Source organism: Elephas maximus, chromosome 5, assembly GCF_024166365.1.
Source record: "Elephas maximus indicus isolate mEleMax1 chromosome 5, mEleMax1 primary haplotype, whole genome shotgun sequence".
Lineage (NCBI taxonomy): Eukaryota > Metazoa > Chordata > Mammalia > Proboscidea > Elephantidae > Elephas > Elephas maximus.
In genome coordinates this window covers 125115252-125131175 of record NC_064823.1, presented here as the reverse complement: position 1 = coordinate 125131175, position 15924 = coordinate 125115252, and the positions used below count along the sequence as shown (strand labels likewise).

Below are 15924 nucleotides of genomic sequence, written 5' to 3'. Positions count from 1 at the left end.
AAAAAAAAATTACTATGTCATGTGTATTCTTCATCATGTTCTCTCTCTCAAAACTGTCCTCTTCTTTCCATCCACATGCTATTATTTTGGGCCCTCAATTCATCGTTACATTTTTCACAACTCTCTATCTCCATTGTTGTGCAGCCTTCCAATGTGCTTCCACAACGATGACAGTGTGATCTAAGATACAAGCCTGTTGGCGTTACCATTGTGCTTAAATATATACCTGTTGCTCACTTATCGACTATCTTGTTATCCAACATTGCACATTTACAATAGTAAAAAATTACTACCCAACTATTTTGTGCATTAACAATGTATACCTGGCAATAACAAACAGCACTGAATACCAATGGACAAGGTGAGAGAATAATGCTGGCTTTGATGGTTAAGGTTATGTGTCAACTTGGCTGGGCCATGATTCTCAATGGTTTGGCAGCTATGTAATGATATAATTTGGCAGTTATGTAATGATGTGGTCATCCTCCATTTTGTGATCTGATGTGGTCATCCTCCATCTTCACATAACACCAAGTTTGTATAATGACCTGGTATTTGGAACCTAATCATGTTGATAAGTGAGGAGAGGGTGTACTACCATCCCGACTGTCTACAGGTTAAAATTTGAATATGTTATAATGATAAATAAGACCCTACATTAACTGGTCTAACTCTTCTGCCTCTTTCATCGACATTATATTCACACACTAAGCATTGGTCACATTTAATTATAGAGTTCCCTCAACAATCTTTTGTCATGACTCCGTACCTCAACACACCTTGTTTTCTCCTCCTGGAATCCTTTCTCCCTTCCACAAACTAGTTTCTATTTTCTCTTTAGGCTCAAGGCACGGTGTCTCACCCACAAAGTCCTCTGTGACCACCCACAGTCTGGATGAAATTTATCTGCATACCATAAACACCTATAACAACCCCTGAATCTCTCTATCACAGAATTTTGTACAGTGAGATACAGCTGTATGCTCAGTTGTTTGTCTTTTATCAATAAATCTATAAACTCCTGGAAAGCAAGAATTTATGTCTCACTTTCTGTATATATCCAGCACCTACACGATGCCTTGAAGAACTCAGTATGTATTCAATAAACCAATGCTGAATGCAAAAATAAGCAAATTTTACAAAAATGTGACTAAGTTTCGGAGATTATGTTCCAGCTGAGTAAATTTTTAATAACTGGTACTCTAATAAAGTTAATATGAACTTGAGCATAATTTTGTTTACATAAACTAATTCCAGCCAAGAACTACTGTTGTTTGGTGCTCTTGAGTCAACTTCGACTCACAGCACTCCCTAAGAACTAGGTACTACAATTCATAAAAATAAACAAAAAAGAACTTAAGTCTAAAAATTATACTGTGAACTCAGTATTTTGACTAAGTTCAAACCTTGACACTATGAGCATAGATTTTAAACCAAAGCACAAGACGGGTTCAAAATAACTGCCTTTTTTGGTTGTTGTTCAAATTTTATTGAGGTAATATAACAAAAGTTGTGCCATTTAAACCATTTCTTACATACACAATTCAGTGACATTAAATATATTCATCATACCTATATTCAAAAGTTTTTTGTCACCCAAAATAAAAACTCAGTATCCCTTAAGCAAGAGCTTACCATTTCCCCATCCCCAGCCCCTGGTAAACCAAACCAAACGTAGTGCCGTTGAGTCGGTTCCGACTCATTGCGACCCTACAGGACAGAGTAGAACTGCCCCATAGAGTTTCCAAGGAGCACCTGGTGGATTCAAACTGCTAACCCTTTGGTTAGCAGCCGTAGCACTTAACCACTATGACTTCTGTGTCTATACATCTGCCTATTGTAGATATTTCATATAAGTGGGATCATATTTGTCCTTTTGTGTCTGATTTATTTCACTCAGCACAGTATTTTCAAGGTTCATTCATGTTGTAGTGTGTATCAGAACTTCATTTCTCTTTATGACTGAATAATATTCCATTGTATGGATATACCACATTTTGTTTATCCCTTCATTTGTTGATGGACACTTGGGTTTTTTCCTGCCTTTTGGCTATTGTGAATAATGCTGCAATGAATGCTGGTGTACAAGTCTCTGTCCGAGTCCTTGCTTCAAGACTTTTGGGTATATAACTAGAAGTAGAATTGTTGAGTCATATAATAACTCTATGTTTAACTCTTTGAGGAACTGCCAAGCTGTTTCCTACAAAAGTTGTATCATTTAACATTCACACAAGCGATGCATGAGGGTTCAGATTTCTCCATATCCTCTCCAACACGTTATTTTCCATTTTTCTTATAATAGCTATCCTAGTGGATCTGAAGTGGTATCTCACTGTGTTTTTTTAAATTTTATTTATTTTCTTGCTGCTGCTGTTGAGAATATACATAGCAGAACATACACCAATTCAACAGTTTCTACATGTACAATTCAGTGTCATTGATTACTTTGAGTTATGCAAAGATTTTAAACCAAAGGGCAACCATTCTCACCCTCCTCTTCTGAGGTGTTCCTCCCCGATTAACATAAACTCACTGCCCCTCAAAGTTTCTAAGATGTTGAATTGCTGTTGTTAATTTGATCCCATATAGATAGTTGTTAAAAGAGCATAAAGCTCAAGGCAGACCTTTTTTACTAGCTAAGCTAAACTGTTGCTTGGTTTTAAGAAGGGATTCAGGGAATATTTTTGGTTTAAGGTTTAAAGATTATCTCAGGGCAATAGTTTCAGGGGTTCATACAACCTCCATGACTCCGGAAAGTCTAGAGTTCAGGGAAATCTCAAATTCTGTTCTGCATTTTCCTTCTTTTGATTAGGATTCTTCTAGAGAATCTTTGATCAAAATAAAAATAACCGCTATCTTGAAAGCCCTGAGCCAGCCACTTGAACTGGGCTTTTCAGAGTTCATATCGAATCTTTCCTTTTACACATGCTGATAACATTGGGGCTTTCTCCCATGTTCTGCTCATTAAAAAAAAATAACAACAACAACAAAAAGAAAACATAAATAGTCCTTCATTGGCTTTATTACCTTTATATGCAAGTTAATTCACCATTTGCTAGAGTCATAAAGAAGTTACAATGTATGAAATTTAGTTGAAAACAATCTAGTGCTTAATGATTTTAAATGCAAATCAACACCACAGGGAAACTTCTGATTTCCCTAGAGGAATATTAAATTGACTACACCGAAGCTAGTCAAGTTATTTTAATCATTCTTCAGTTTAAGAAAGACCCTATGCCACTATGAAGCAAACATGATATGAAAATTTGGAATGAGGTTATATTCTTACTAAAACACACTATGTGTGCAATTCACATAAAAAAAAAAATTTTTTTTTTCAATTCACATACACCTCCAAAATTCAAGTGCTCTAAGACTGAATGACTGTAAAAAATGAAAACAATCGCCTGCTTTCTCTATCATTTTCTAATAAACAGATGATTACAGCTAAGAAAAATATAAACAAACTATCAAAGGAAGGAACTTCACATAGTAATGCTCATGTATGTGATTGCATACATATTTAGATATACAATGCCAACATAAACACAGTGAATCTGGACACTAATGATAATTGTACTTAGATTACATACAAAATAAGTAAGATACTTAAAATGGCAGTCCCCCAGAATAAAGAAGATTAATACACACATATATAAATCTGTAATTTCCAAAAATTACTTTCTTCATAGCATTTGTTATTTTCTGAGATTTTGTTACATATCAGTTTATTATCAGTTTCCCATACTAGGACATAAGATCATGGCTTTGTCTTTAACTCTTTCCCCTACAGCTGCATTTCTAGTACTGAGACCAGTGGCTAGCACACAACAGGCACTCAATAAATAAGTAATGAACTAAAAACACGATGTTTTACTGCAGTGCTGTACTGATTACAACTGCTTTTCAAATTAAAAACACCCAAAGACACCTCTGATATTACAAAAGCAAGAAAAGTTAAGACACCTTTCAAAATACCGGGTCAATCAGTTTACTTTTTTCCACATTTGTAATTTAAACAAACGGCATTTATCTACAAATTTTAAAGTGTAAAACATTTTTATATTAGAAATACACTTAAGAAATTTATACCTTTTGGAGTATTAAGGAAATATGTAATCGAAAGAATGAATTTAAAGGACTGTAATACTCTGAAAATATACATGAGCAATAAAGGTTACTTTATAGGCGTATCTAAAATGTTTCCATAGCATATTCAGTTAAAATTAATATGCTATGGAAATATACAGGTGGATATACAGGCACGGGTCAGTTTTTTGTTTTTTTACTTGCAAATTGTTCATAAAAATATCTGTTGTAAATAAGGCAAAATATTAAAATTAAGAATATTTCTTAATATAAATGTGACCTATAGCATGCTGAATAAAATGCACACACAGAGACTATATGCATGCTCATGAAAAGTGATTTCTTTTATATTTTATCCCATAGTTTCCACTTCCAAAAACATGCTTAGCACACTGAGTCACTCTGGGCTTTTTTCTAAGCTTGTAATCTCTGAAAAATAGTCTTTTATCTACTATTTTTAATGTATGTTTTATAGTACAGATTCTTTCAGTATGTTACTCAAAAATTTTAGGCATGAAAGGAAGAAGGAAATGGTAAAAATAACCATAAGATGAAACATTATATAGTTTGAATGAATTTTACTGGGAGAAGGAATAGCAGTTAGCTGAACAGTGACTACGTTTTTATTTTTCACTGGTGTACTTACAAATATAAAGGACTTTAATTTGGTCCAATAGAGGTACCACTTAAAAACTGTAAGAATGATACTGAGTTCTGGGGGTTGAGTTAAGAACTCGGTGAGACTTACCATACTGTGTAACAAATGCTATACAGCTGTTCACGATAATGGGAACGTCATTTTTGCTGAGCTGCTGATCTTGTAATGCATTACCATCTGTACCTGCTGCTTTTTCAATTGCAGTATGCCAGACTGTGAAATCCAACTTGGTATGCCCATGGATGTATAATGTTCTGCAAAGTTTAAAAAGCATTTCAAGTCATATATTAAAAAAAAAAAAAAATCTTATTTCGAGACAGATTACACTTAAACCCATATAAATGTGCTCCTGTCTCACTCATCATAAGAAAACTCTTGCTTTAACCTCCATCTACCATTAGCTTTCACTCAATTTCTTTTTTGCCTATATAGTCATGTTTCTCCATAGTGGAGAGGGATTTGTGATCTCATCTTATTTCAATCTTCAACCCCTGTTACTCTGTTTCCAAATAACTAAACTGAAACTGTTCTAGCAAGCATCATCAGTGACTTCTAACGGACATTATTGGGTGTACTTTTCAAGACTTTAGAACTGATGATATTTTCATTTCTTAAAAGGAGGGAAAATTATTATCCAATTTGCCTTTTAGAGCACAATTCTTCCTGCCTTTTCTATCTTTCTGGTCACTCAGCCTGTTTCCCAAGCCTATCTCCTCTTTCTGAATAACGGTTATTCACCCACAAACTCCAAGGAGTCTCCAGGGACACATCATTTAGGCCAGTGGTTTCATCTCCCCTCCCAAATCCATATCTCTAAGCTATAAGTTTCTCTCACAAATCAGATTTCCATGTGGCTGAAAGGCAAGATCACAGAGCAGTTAAGAGGGTGGGAACTACAACCAGATTTTCCAACTCAGTTTAGCTCTGCCATTTACGTCTTTTGTGACCTCGGACAAGTTTCGTCATCTGTAAAATGAGAATAATAATAGTACCTATCTACCAAAAACCCATTGTCATCGAGTTGATTTCTACTCATAGCAACTCTAACAGGACAGAGTAGAACTGCCATAGAGTTTCCAAGGCTGTAAATCTTTATGGAAACAGACTGTCACATCTTTCTCTGGCAGAGCAGCTGGTGGGTTCAAACTGCTGACCTTTGGGTTAGCAGCTGAGTGCTTTACCACTGCACCACCAGAGCTCCCTGTACCTACCTAAGCACTCAATAAATGCAATAATAACATTTAAGTAATAAACAGTAATAATAATAGCTAAGATTTATTTCTGGACATCGCCTTAACAAGCAATAGGCATCTCAAACCTTTCTCTCACACCATACCAATCTGCTCTTGGCACCACCCGTTAAAAAAAAAAAAAAAAAATTGTTCTTGAGTCAATTTCAACTCAAAGCGACCCTACAGGCCAGAGAAGACCTGCCCCATATAGTTTCCAAAGAGCAGCTGGTGGAAGCAGCCAAGAGCTTAACCACTGCACCACCAGGGATCCTTTGGCACCACAATTCTCCACTTACCCCACCAGGAATTTAGATTATTTAATTATGACTTGGTTTCCTTCCCCAGTCACTGCCACATACATCTATTCACAAAATTCTGTTGACACCAGCTGCCTGGAATCTCCACTACGTCTTCAATTCATTCTAACATCACCTCATTGCACGTCTTCACATTGCTCGTTGAGGTCATTACAACTCCTAATAGAATCTCTTTCCCTATTCTCCATCCCTTTAATCCGTATTCCTCACTGCTGCCAGAATGATCTTTCTAAAATGCAAAGCTAATGATATCACTTCCTAACCAATGTTATTCTACAGCTCCTGAGTTTTCAACACTAAAAAGCCTTCGAAATGTGGCTGACATTCCTCTACACTCAAAGCACTTGGGGAAGGGGAGAAAATGGAGACTTATCTCTGAAACTATTTCCTTTTTTTTTTTTTAAATTATTATTGTACTGTAGGTGAAGGTTTACAGAACAAACTAGCTTCTCATTAAACAATTAGTACACACATTGTTTTGTGACATTGGTTACCAACACCATGACACATCAACACTCTCCCCCTCTCGACTTTGGATTCCCTATTACCAGCTTTCTTGTCCCGTCCTGCCTTCTAGTCCTTGCCCCTGGGCTGGTGTGCCCCTTTAGTCTCGTTTTGTTTTACAGGCCTGTCTAATCTTTGGATGAAGGGTGAACCTCAGGAATGACTTCATTACTGAGCTGAAAAGCTGTCCAGAGGTCATACTCTCAGGGTTTCTCCAGTCTCTGTCAGGTCAGTAAGTCTGGTCTTTTCTTTTCAGTTAGAATTTTGTTCTACACTTCTCTCCTGCTCTGTTCAGGCCCCTCTATTGTGATCCCTATCAGAGCAGTCAGCGGTGTTAGCTAGGCACCATCTAGTTATGCTAGATTCAGTCTGGTGGAGGCTGTGGTAGTTGTGGTCCATTAGTCCTTGGGACTAATCTTTCCCTTGTGCTTTTGGTTTTCTTCTTTCTCCCTTGTTCTAGTCCTTGGGACTAATCTTTCCCTTGTGTTTTTGGTTTTCTTCATTCTCCCTTGTTCTAGGTGGGGTGAGACCAGTGTAGTGTCTTAGATGGCCGCTTACAAGCTTTTAAGACCCCAGACAGTACTCACCAAAGTAGAATGTAGAACATTTTCTTTATAAACTATGTTACGCCAATTGAGCTAGATGTTCCTCAAGATCATGGTCCCCACAGCCCTCAACCCAGTAATTTGGTAAATATTTCCTATTCTTTGACTGGCTACTCCAATGACTTTCCCAAAGTCATATTTCAGGTGATCCTCCCTGACACTTCATCCCTGATCTCCTTCCTGCACTTATTGGGCAAGAGGTGTCCCTTTTAAATTTTCTAATAGCCACCTTATCCTCTATTATACCATCTATTTTAATTATCTTTAGGACTGTTTTAGCTACTAGGACACAGACTGTGTATAGCCAAGTAGAAAAAGTATTTCAGTACCTCTGCAGGGTCACTATGAGTTGCAATTGACTTAACTGCATCGGGTTTGGGTTTTTTGTTAGTTATTAGCATAGGATCCTAGGTGGCACAAGTGGTTTACAGGATGCTAACCTAAAAGTTGGTGATTCAAACCCACCCGATAGCTCAGCAGAAAAGAAGTCTGGTGAACTGCTTCCATAAAGATTAAACTCAACTCTTGAAATCCATAAAGATTACAGCCAAGAAAATCCTGTAGAGCAGTTCTACTCTGTAACACATGGGGTCACCATAAGTCAGAATCAACTTGACAGGAACGAGTTTACATTTTTTTTTTTTAAGTTACTAGCATATTGTCTGGCGTTTAGTTTTAGAGCTCTATCAGTAGATAAGGAGCCTTGATGGTGCAGTGGTTAAGTGCTCAGCTACTAAACGAAAGGCTGGCAGTTCAAACCCACCCAGCAACTCTGAAGGAGAAATGACCTGGCCATCTTCCTCCATTACAGTGTAGGAAACCCTATAGGCAGTTGTACTCTGTCTTCTAGTATCATTATGGGTCAGAATTGACTTGATTGCACACAACATCAACTGACAAAAATTTTGATTTGAAACACAAATTGCTGATCTATTTCAAGTATATTTACAACAATGTGAAATTATTTATTCTTGCTTTCAGACTATGAGAGGGCTGCTGTGGATTCAAAGAGAAGGGAATGAGTTATACAGGCTCTGGGGCCTTTTTTCTTTTTTCATGATCTATTCTATTCCTGATAATTCATTGTACCATTAAGTTAAGAAAGAAAAGTCCTTCTCTGTCTTCTCTTCATGAAATGTTCCTGCAGGAAGACAGAGCTACAAGCACCTTACCACATTCATTTCTAACATCGTCAAACTTGCCAGAGCTACTATTTTCACTGACACTTGTGCCAGTAATTCTCATTTCTACCTTTTTGACATCTTTAGCTATTGTTTTCATTTTCCACACCACCACAGTGGCCCTGACTTCTAGGCTTTGTAATTTTCTTTCTCTAGAATTCCGACACTTGCTCTAATACCCTTGACATGTTTTAGCCTTTTCTTTTATCTTATATCATCCTTAGCTCAAAAGTATTCTGTTGCTGAGTGTATTTGTCTAAATGAAACATTATAACTAAAGTAATTCCCCCGAAAAACACCAAGCCCCTACATTATGTAGACTTAATCAAAGTTAGGTCTTGCTAAATTTAGGATCTTAGATAAAAAGAAAAAAATTTCTTCTGATTCATTTTTTGCACACTTTCTTTTATCTGATAATACAAAACCTTTAATAGTGTTTGCCTATAAACATCCAAAGGGCGTAAGTATTTCAGCAAGCAGAGAAGGTAATCCAAAAATGCAATGGCTCTCCTAAAATACCAGCAAAAATCTGCCATTAACTGTGAACATTTCAAATGTAAAACTTTCTTTCTAGTCAAAAGAAATCCTGTAATAGGTATAACTGCCTCCTTATAAACTAGGGAGGGGTAGAACGAGCAATGACAAGTTAACTCCTGAGTCAACTTGTCAAAGAGTGAATCCTAAAATACATCAACTAGTGCAGCAGATGTTTGACATTTTATAGCATCAGTTCAACAACTTTTCCCTCTGATGCTTATCTAAACTCTGTGCAGATCGAATAAAGTATTAAAAGATATTTTCAACAAAATTGCTGAATGACTTGCTGATTTGAAGTGTTATCATATAACCATTTCACATTTCTCATTAAGAATTCCAAAGAAACATTCATCTACATATTGAAAATCTGAAGTTATTTTGATGAACTCTAATTATGAAGAAATAAATTATTCTAATTGCCCATTCCCCAGCATAAATTTTAAAAGGTACTTCAAAGCCATATACAGGAAATATTCCTATATCCTATAATGAATCAAGATAGTACTATAAGACTTACATATCGAATCCCAGGACTAATAAAACCATCCTGTCAAAACTGCAACATAATAACTACAAAATGGAGACCATATATTTGAGCCTAGTCTATTGGCAAAAAATAGAGGTGTCTTCAAAAACAAGAAGTCAATAAATTTGACTGCATAAATATAAAAGAACATTTTAAACAAATCTAAAAACCAAGTAACAAACTCCAAATATGAATGAAGACTGAAGATGATAAGATGCTGAACATTTATATAAAAAGGAAAACATTAAGTCCTCAACAGAAATATAGTCATCAGTCATGAAAAGATAACTCAGAAAAAATGTCAATGGCCAATAAATACAGTTTATCAATCAAAGAGACACATTAAAACAGCAATATACCAAATAACAATTCACCAAATATTTACATATGTTCATCACTAAAGAGTACAGCGAGACTGGCACAGTATTTTATAGGACAGATTAGATATCCTGAAAAGGGAATTGACAATATGTACAAAGAATCTTAAAATATGTACGCACAACTTTTGACAAGTAATTCCAACCACAGGATTCTACCATAAGGACACGATTTAAAATGACACAATATCTGTTTCTCTCAATCTCTCTCTTCACACACAATTTAACGAAGTATTTAAAAAAAATAGTAAAAAAGGAAATAAACTTAAATCTCAACAATGAGGGAACGGTTCAGTGATTTAAGATATATCCATAAGATCTATGTGACATGTTTAGTACAATGAATGCAGAATATATAATTCAACTGCATTTGCCGAAGTGTTAACTCATCTCTAGGCAAAGATTTTACAGAGATTGTTTCCTTCTTTATACATGGAATGTTTTCTTTAAAAAAAAAAAAAGTGACTGGGAACAAATCACATACTAAAAGTACGGATTGGTCCCTTGAAAGAAAAGGTATTTACTGCCTCTGAACTACAGCCCTCCTAGACTGCACGTCACTGAGCTTTTGAGGAGATGAAAGAAATCTCTCTGCCAATCCTTTCATTTATACATAAGGAAGCTCAGGCCCAGAGAAATAATTTGCCTAAGGCAGAGATTGGCAAAAACAGTAAATGTGACCTAATGAGGTGGGCTTTTGGTCCTACCTAGTCCATGATTCTTCTTCTACCTGAAGAATTAGATCTTCACAATTTAGAGCCTTGATCCCAGATTCCAAAAATACTCATTCAACAGGTAAAATTCTGGTGTTTCTCTTTACATGCCTTTTTTTTCTCAGTCTTCTTTATTATACATAAATTCACAAAACAGGGTTTCCTGAACAACTTATCAAAGCAAAGTCACATTATTGGAAAGGACCTAAAAGATCATCTCTTAGAGCCACCATAAAGAAAATCTCTCTCATCTCAAAGACGGATAGTTTCCATTCTACCTTGAAAAGTACCCCTGGCGTTTCAGAAATGTAACGGGTAAAGCTTGAAGATAACTTTCACTGTGCATTTTGTTTTTTTTAAATATTTCCTAAGCAACTTCTTGAACCGGAACATACTAAACATAGTGCGCATCTTTTTTTTTTTTTTTTTTTTTTCTGGAAAAGATGAATTATTTTATTGTTGTGAATAATATCTGGTCACAAGAATTCTTTAATAAAATGAACTTATTTTAAGTGCAAAGTTGCATAAGTTTTAACAGTCTCATCCTATGTAACCACAACACAATCAGTTATAGAACATTTCTGTCACTTGCAATAAGTTCCCTCACGACACTTTGCAGTGAATTCCTTACCCAACTCACTGTACCAGCAAAAACTGGTCTGTTTTCTGACACTATACATTAGTATACCAGTTCTAGAATTTCATATAATCATACAATTTACTCTTTTGTGTCTAGTTTCTTTTGCTGAGCATGATGCTTTCTAAGATTCACGCACAGTGTTAATTGCGGTGTCCTGGGTTTTCTTCTCACCTGGTCTTTTGGGCTCAGGGCTTGTGAAATGATTGGTTAAGTTGAAATCTGTTAAACGAATGGTCAGTATGCCATCCACATAAGCGGCTTGCAAGGGATTGGGTGGTTTACTATCCACCTTTATACAGATTGGCCCTGCCCAATAGTTGACATTCATCATTCACAGGGACTGGCTGAGGGCCACACCCAGTTTGATCTTTATCCAGATTGGCTGAGGACAGCCCACTGGATCTGACCTTTACTAGGGTTCTCTGGGGGCCCACCCAGGAACTGATAAAAACCCTAGAACAGGGAGGCTAAATTGGGGTTTCCTGATCTAGAAGAGCTAGGAAGGGAGCCATTCTTTGGTCCCTGCGCTGAGAACCCCTAGAAGACCTGTAATATAAGCCAAAGGCTGTAACGCTGAGCTGACGGCACTCACTGAGCTGATTTAACACGGAAGATCCAGAAACCCAGAGAAACGGCAGCAAACACAGCAGAGTCCAGCAGTAAAGGCAGGAACCTCCAGACATGCAGATGGCAGTGGTGGGCCACTCGGCCCATGGAGTGGAGCGGGGCACCTCTGGGCAGGAGGTCACCAATGCAGGTGGGTCTTTCTGGACAGAAGGTTACCAATGGAAATGGGCACCTCTGGGCAGAAGATCGCCAACAGGGCTGCGCACGCCCGAAAGGGGAACTGGCCTAAGTTCAGACCGTGCAGGTGGACGACCACGAAGAGTCAGCGGCATTATGGGGGCTGAGCTGGTCTGCCTTTGGCAGTGGCAGACACTCAAGCTGTGCAGAGATCTGTAACCTGAGAGGGCTGAAAGGAGCTATGAAGATGTTTGGACATACACCCTATAGGGGTTGCCTGTAAAAGTTTTGCCTTGAGAGCAGTTGAAATGCTGGCCTAACCCTGGCACTAGCCTAGCATTGTTCCAAAGCTGCTGGTTGAAAGCTGAACCAGCAAGCACAGGCACCAAACCTGGCCAAGAAATGCCACTGAGAGAGGCAACAAGAGAGAATGAACAAAGCCACCTGCGCACCTGACCTGAATTGAGACACACCAGCTGACAGAGAGAGAGGGAAACCTGCTGACAACTAATCCACAACTTGCCTGCCCAGTGACAGAAATGGACATGGGCAGTGTCTTAGTTACCTAGTGTTTCTGTAACAAAAATACCACACAAGTGGATGGCTTTAACAAACAGAATTTTATTCTGTCACAGTTTAGGAAGCTAGAAGTCTGAATTCAGTGTGCGCTGCAGCTCCAGAGGAAAGCTTTATCTTTTTGTTGACTCTGGGGAAAGGTTTTTGTCATCAATCTTCCTCTGATCTAGAAGCTTTTCAGCACAGGGGACCTGGCTCCAAAGGACATGCCCTGCTTCTTTCTTGGTGGTATGAGATCCCTCATCTCTCTGTTGATTCTCTATTTTATATCGCAAAAGAGACTGACTCAAGATACAACCTAATCCTGTAGATTGAATTGTGTCTCATTAACATAACTGCTTGAGTTGTGTCTCATTAACATAACTACCACTAATCCTGCCTCGTTAACATCATAGAGGTTAGGATTTACAACACATAGGATAATCACATCAGATCACAAAACGGTGGACAACCACACAATAGTGGGAATTATGGCCTAGCCAAATTGACACACATTTTTTGGGGACACAATTCAATCTATAACAGGTAGAAAGGTGAGCAGGTTTCCCTTCAGACATAAGTGGGTTCCTTTCCCACGATGCTAAATGGGGTATTTGTGGAGGTGGAGAGGAAATGTTCACCTCAAATCTGTTCCTGTTGTTTACTGTTTGCTTTCTGTAAGTAATCTGTTCCTATTTACTGCCTACCTTCTATAAATAATAATAATGGCTTTCAATTGCCAACACTTTGTAAAGTATCTTTGTGTCTGTGACCCGGTCAGTTCAGGTATAGAGTCCTCATCCCAGCAGTCTTATTTATGCTTGTAATTTTGAGGCAACTGGTGTGTGTTTAAAGAGTCCTGGTAACACAGCAGTTAAGCACTTGGCTGCTAACCAAAAGGTTGGCTGTTCAAACCCACTAGCTGCTCCACGGGAGAAAGATGTGGCAGTCTGCTTCCATAAAGATTACAGCCTTGGAAACCCTATTAGGGCAGTCCTACTCTGTCCTATAGGGTCACTATGAGTCAGAATCAACTTGATGGCAACAGGTTTGGTTTGGTTTGGTTTGGTTGGTGTGTGTTTATGCACACAGTTCATTAATACAGGTGTCTTTATAACACTAATTAGTATTTCATATATAAATATTCCACACTGTCTTTTTCCATTTACTTACTGAAGAACATTGAGCATTTCCAGTTTTCGATTATTATGCATAAAGCTGACATACTTATGTAGGAGGCTTTTGATGGACATATGTTACCATTTGTCTTGGCCTGAGATGTATAGTAAGTGCACATTTAACTTTATTAAAAACCAAAAACCTGTTAAACTGTTTTCCAAAGTGATGGTACTATTTTACACTCTAACATTCTTGCTAACACCTTGCTTTGTTATTATTTTTTAAATCTCATTCTTTCTAGGCTGTAGGATGTTATCACACTGGGGTTTTAATTTTTGTTTCCCTGACGCTGAACATTAGGTGTGTGTTGGCTATTCATATATTTTCTTTTAGAAAGTATGCATTTAGTTTCTTTTCCGATTTTTTTTGTCTTATTGAGTCATATGAATTCTTTATATATTCTAGACACAAGTCTGTCATAGGATACATGTGTTGCGATATATATTTACCCCTAGAGTGCGACTTTTCATCTTCTTAATGATGATGTTTGAAGAAAAAAAAGCTTCTAATTTTAAGTCCAACTAAACAATTTTTTTTTTCATTTATGGTTCTAATAGATATATACCTTTTAATTATTTTTGTTGCTTTACTACACTGGCCAGAACTAGCAATAAATTGTTGAACACAAGTGGTGACAGTGAACTTCCTTACCTTAATATAAATTTGCAAGAAATTTTAAAATCAAGATGTGAAATTTATTGGTATAAAGTTGGTCATAATAATCCATTATCTTTGAAATATCTAGAGCACCTAAAATAAACTTTCCTCTTTAATTCCTGAAACTAGTAATTTGTATCTCCTGAGATTTCTCCTGGCTATAGATTTATCAATCTTATTAACTTTTCAGAGAAAAGCTAGATGTTTATCAACATGATAATTTCCTAGAACTGGCTTTTAATTTCACTGATTTTTTCTGCTTTTTTTCTTTCCCCATTTTCTATTTCATTGATTTTTGTTCCTAAGTTCCTGTATGATGTACTTTATAGTGCTTTAATTTGCTCTTCTTTTTTTTTTTTATTAGATTTTTAAGGTACAAGCTTACTGATTTTTTTTTTTTTTTACTTAATATAAGTATTTAACGCTTACATTTCCTTTTGGCATAGTGATTAAGAGCTATGGTTGCTAACCAAAAGGTTGGCAGTTCAAATTCACCAGCCACTTCTTGGAAACCCTATGGGGTAGTTCCACTCTGTCCTACAGGGCTGCTATCAGTTAGAATCGACTCGAGGGCACCTAAAAACAACAACTGATTTATAGCTATATAACTCAACAATTTTGAAAGGTTTTCAATATCATTTGATTCATGTATTTTTTAATTTTCCTTGTGATTTCAACTTTGAAGCTTGGGTTATTATTATTATTTTATTGTGCTTTAGGTGAAAGTTTACAGCTCAAGTTAACTTCTCACACAAAAATTTATATACATATTGTTATGTGACTCTAGTTAAAATCCCCATAATGTGACACCACACTCTCCCTTTCCACCCCAGGCTTCCTGTGTCCATTCAACTAGCTCCTACCACTTTCTGCCTTCTTATCCCACCTCTGGAAAGGAAATTCCCATTTAGTCTCGTGTATCTACTTGAATTAAGAAGCACACTCTTCACAAGTATTATTTTGTTTTATTGTCCAGTCTAATATTGTCTGAAGAGCTGGCTTTGGGAATGGCTTCAGTTCTGGGTTAACAGAGAGTCTGGGGGCCGTGTCTTTGAGGATTCCTCTAGTCTCAGTCAGACCATTAAGTCTGGACTTTTTACGTAAATTTCAGTTCTGGACCACACCTTTCTCCTGCTCCATTAGAGACTCTTCTGCTTTGTTCCCTATCGTGGTGGTAGCCAAACACCATCTAGTTCTGGTCTCAGGCTGATGGAGTCTCTGGTCTATGTGGACCTCTCGTTTCTTGGCTGTTTCTCTTTTATTTTTGATGTTCTGTATTCTCCTTTGCTCCAGGTGGGTTGGAAATGATTGATCCATCTTTGATGGCCACTTGCAACATTTTAAGATCTCAGATGCCACTCGCCAAAGCAGGATACAGAATATTTTCTTAATTAACTTTGTTATGGCAAT

The 15924-nt window shown here is 37.1% G+C and overlaps 1 protein-coding gene across 4 annotated transcripts in view; it reads right to left on the bottom strand.

Moving 5' to 3' along the window:
- The window catches only part of ARAP2 (ArfGAP with RhoGAP domain, ankyrin repeat and PH domain 2), a 247799-nt gene that overhangs the window by 70026 nt on the left and 161849 nt on the right, over positions 1–15924 (bottom strand). For all 4 annotated transcript variants that reach the window (XM_049886379.1, XM_049886382.1, XM_049886381.1 and 1 more), the window contains exon 20: positions 4838–5001. In XM_049886379.1, the coding sequence (XP_049742336.1) occupies positions 4838–5001 (164 nt within the window). The remainder of the gene's footprint in view (positions 1–4837; positions 5002–15924) is intronic.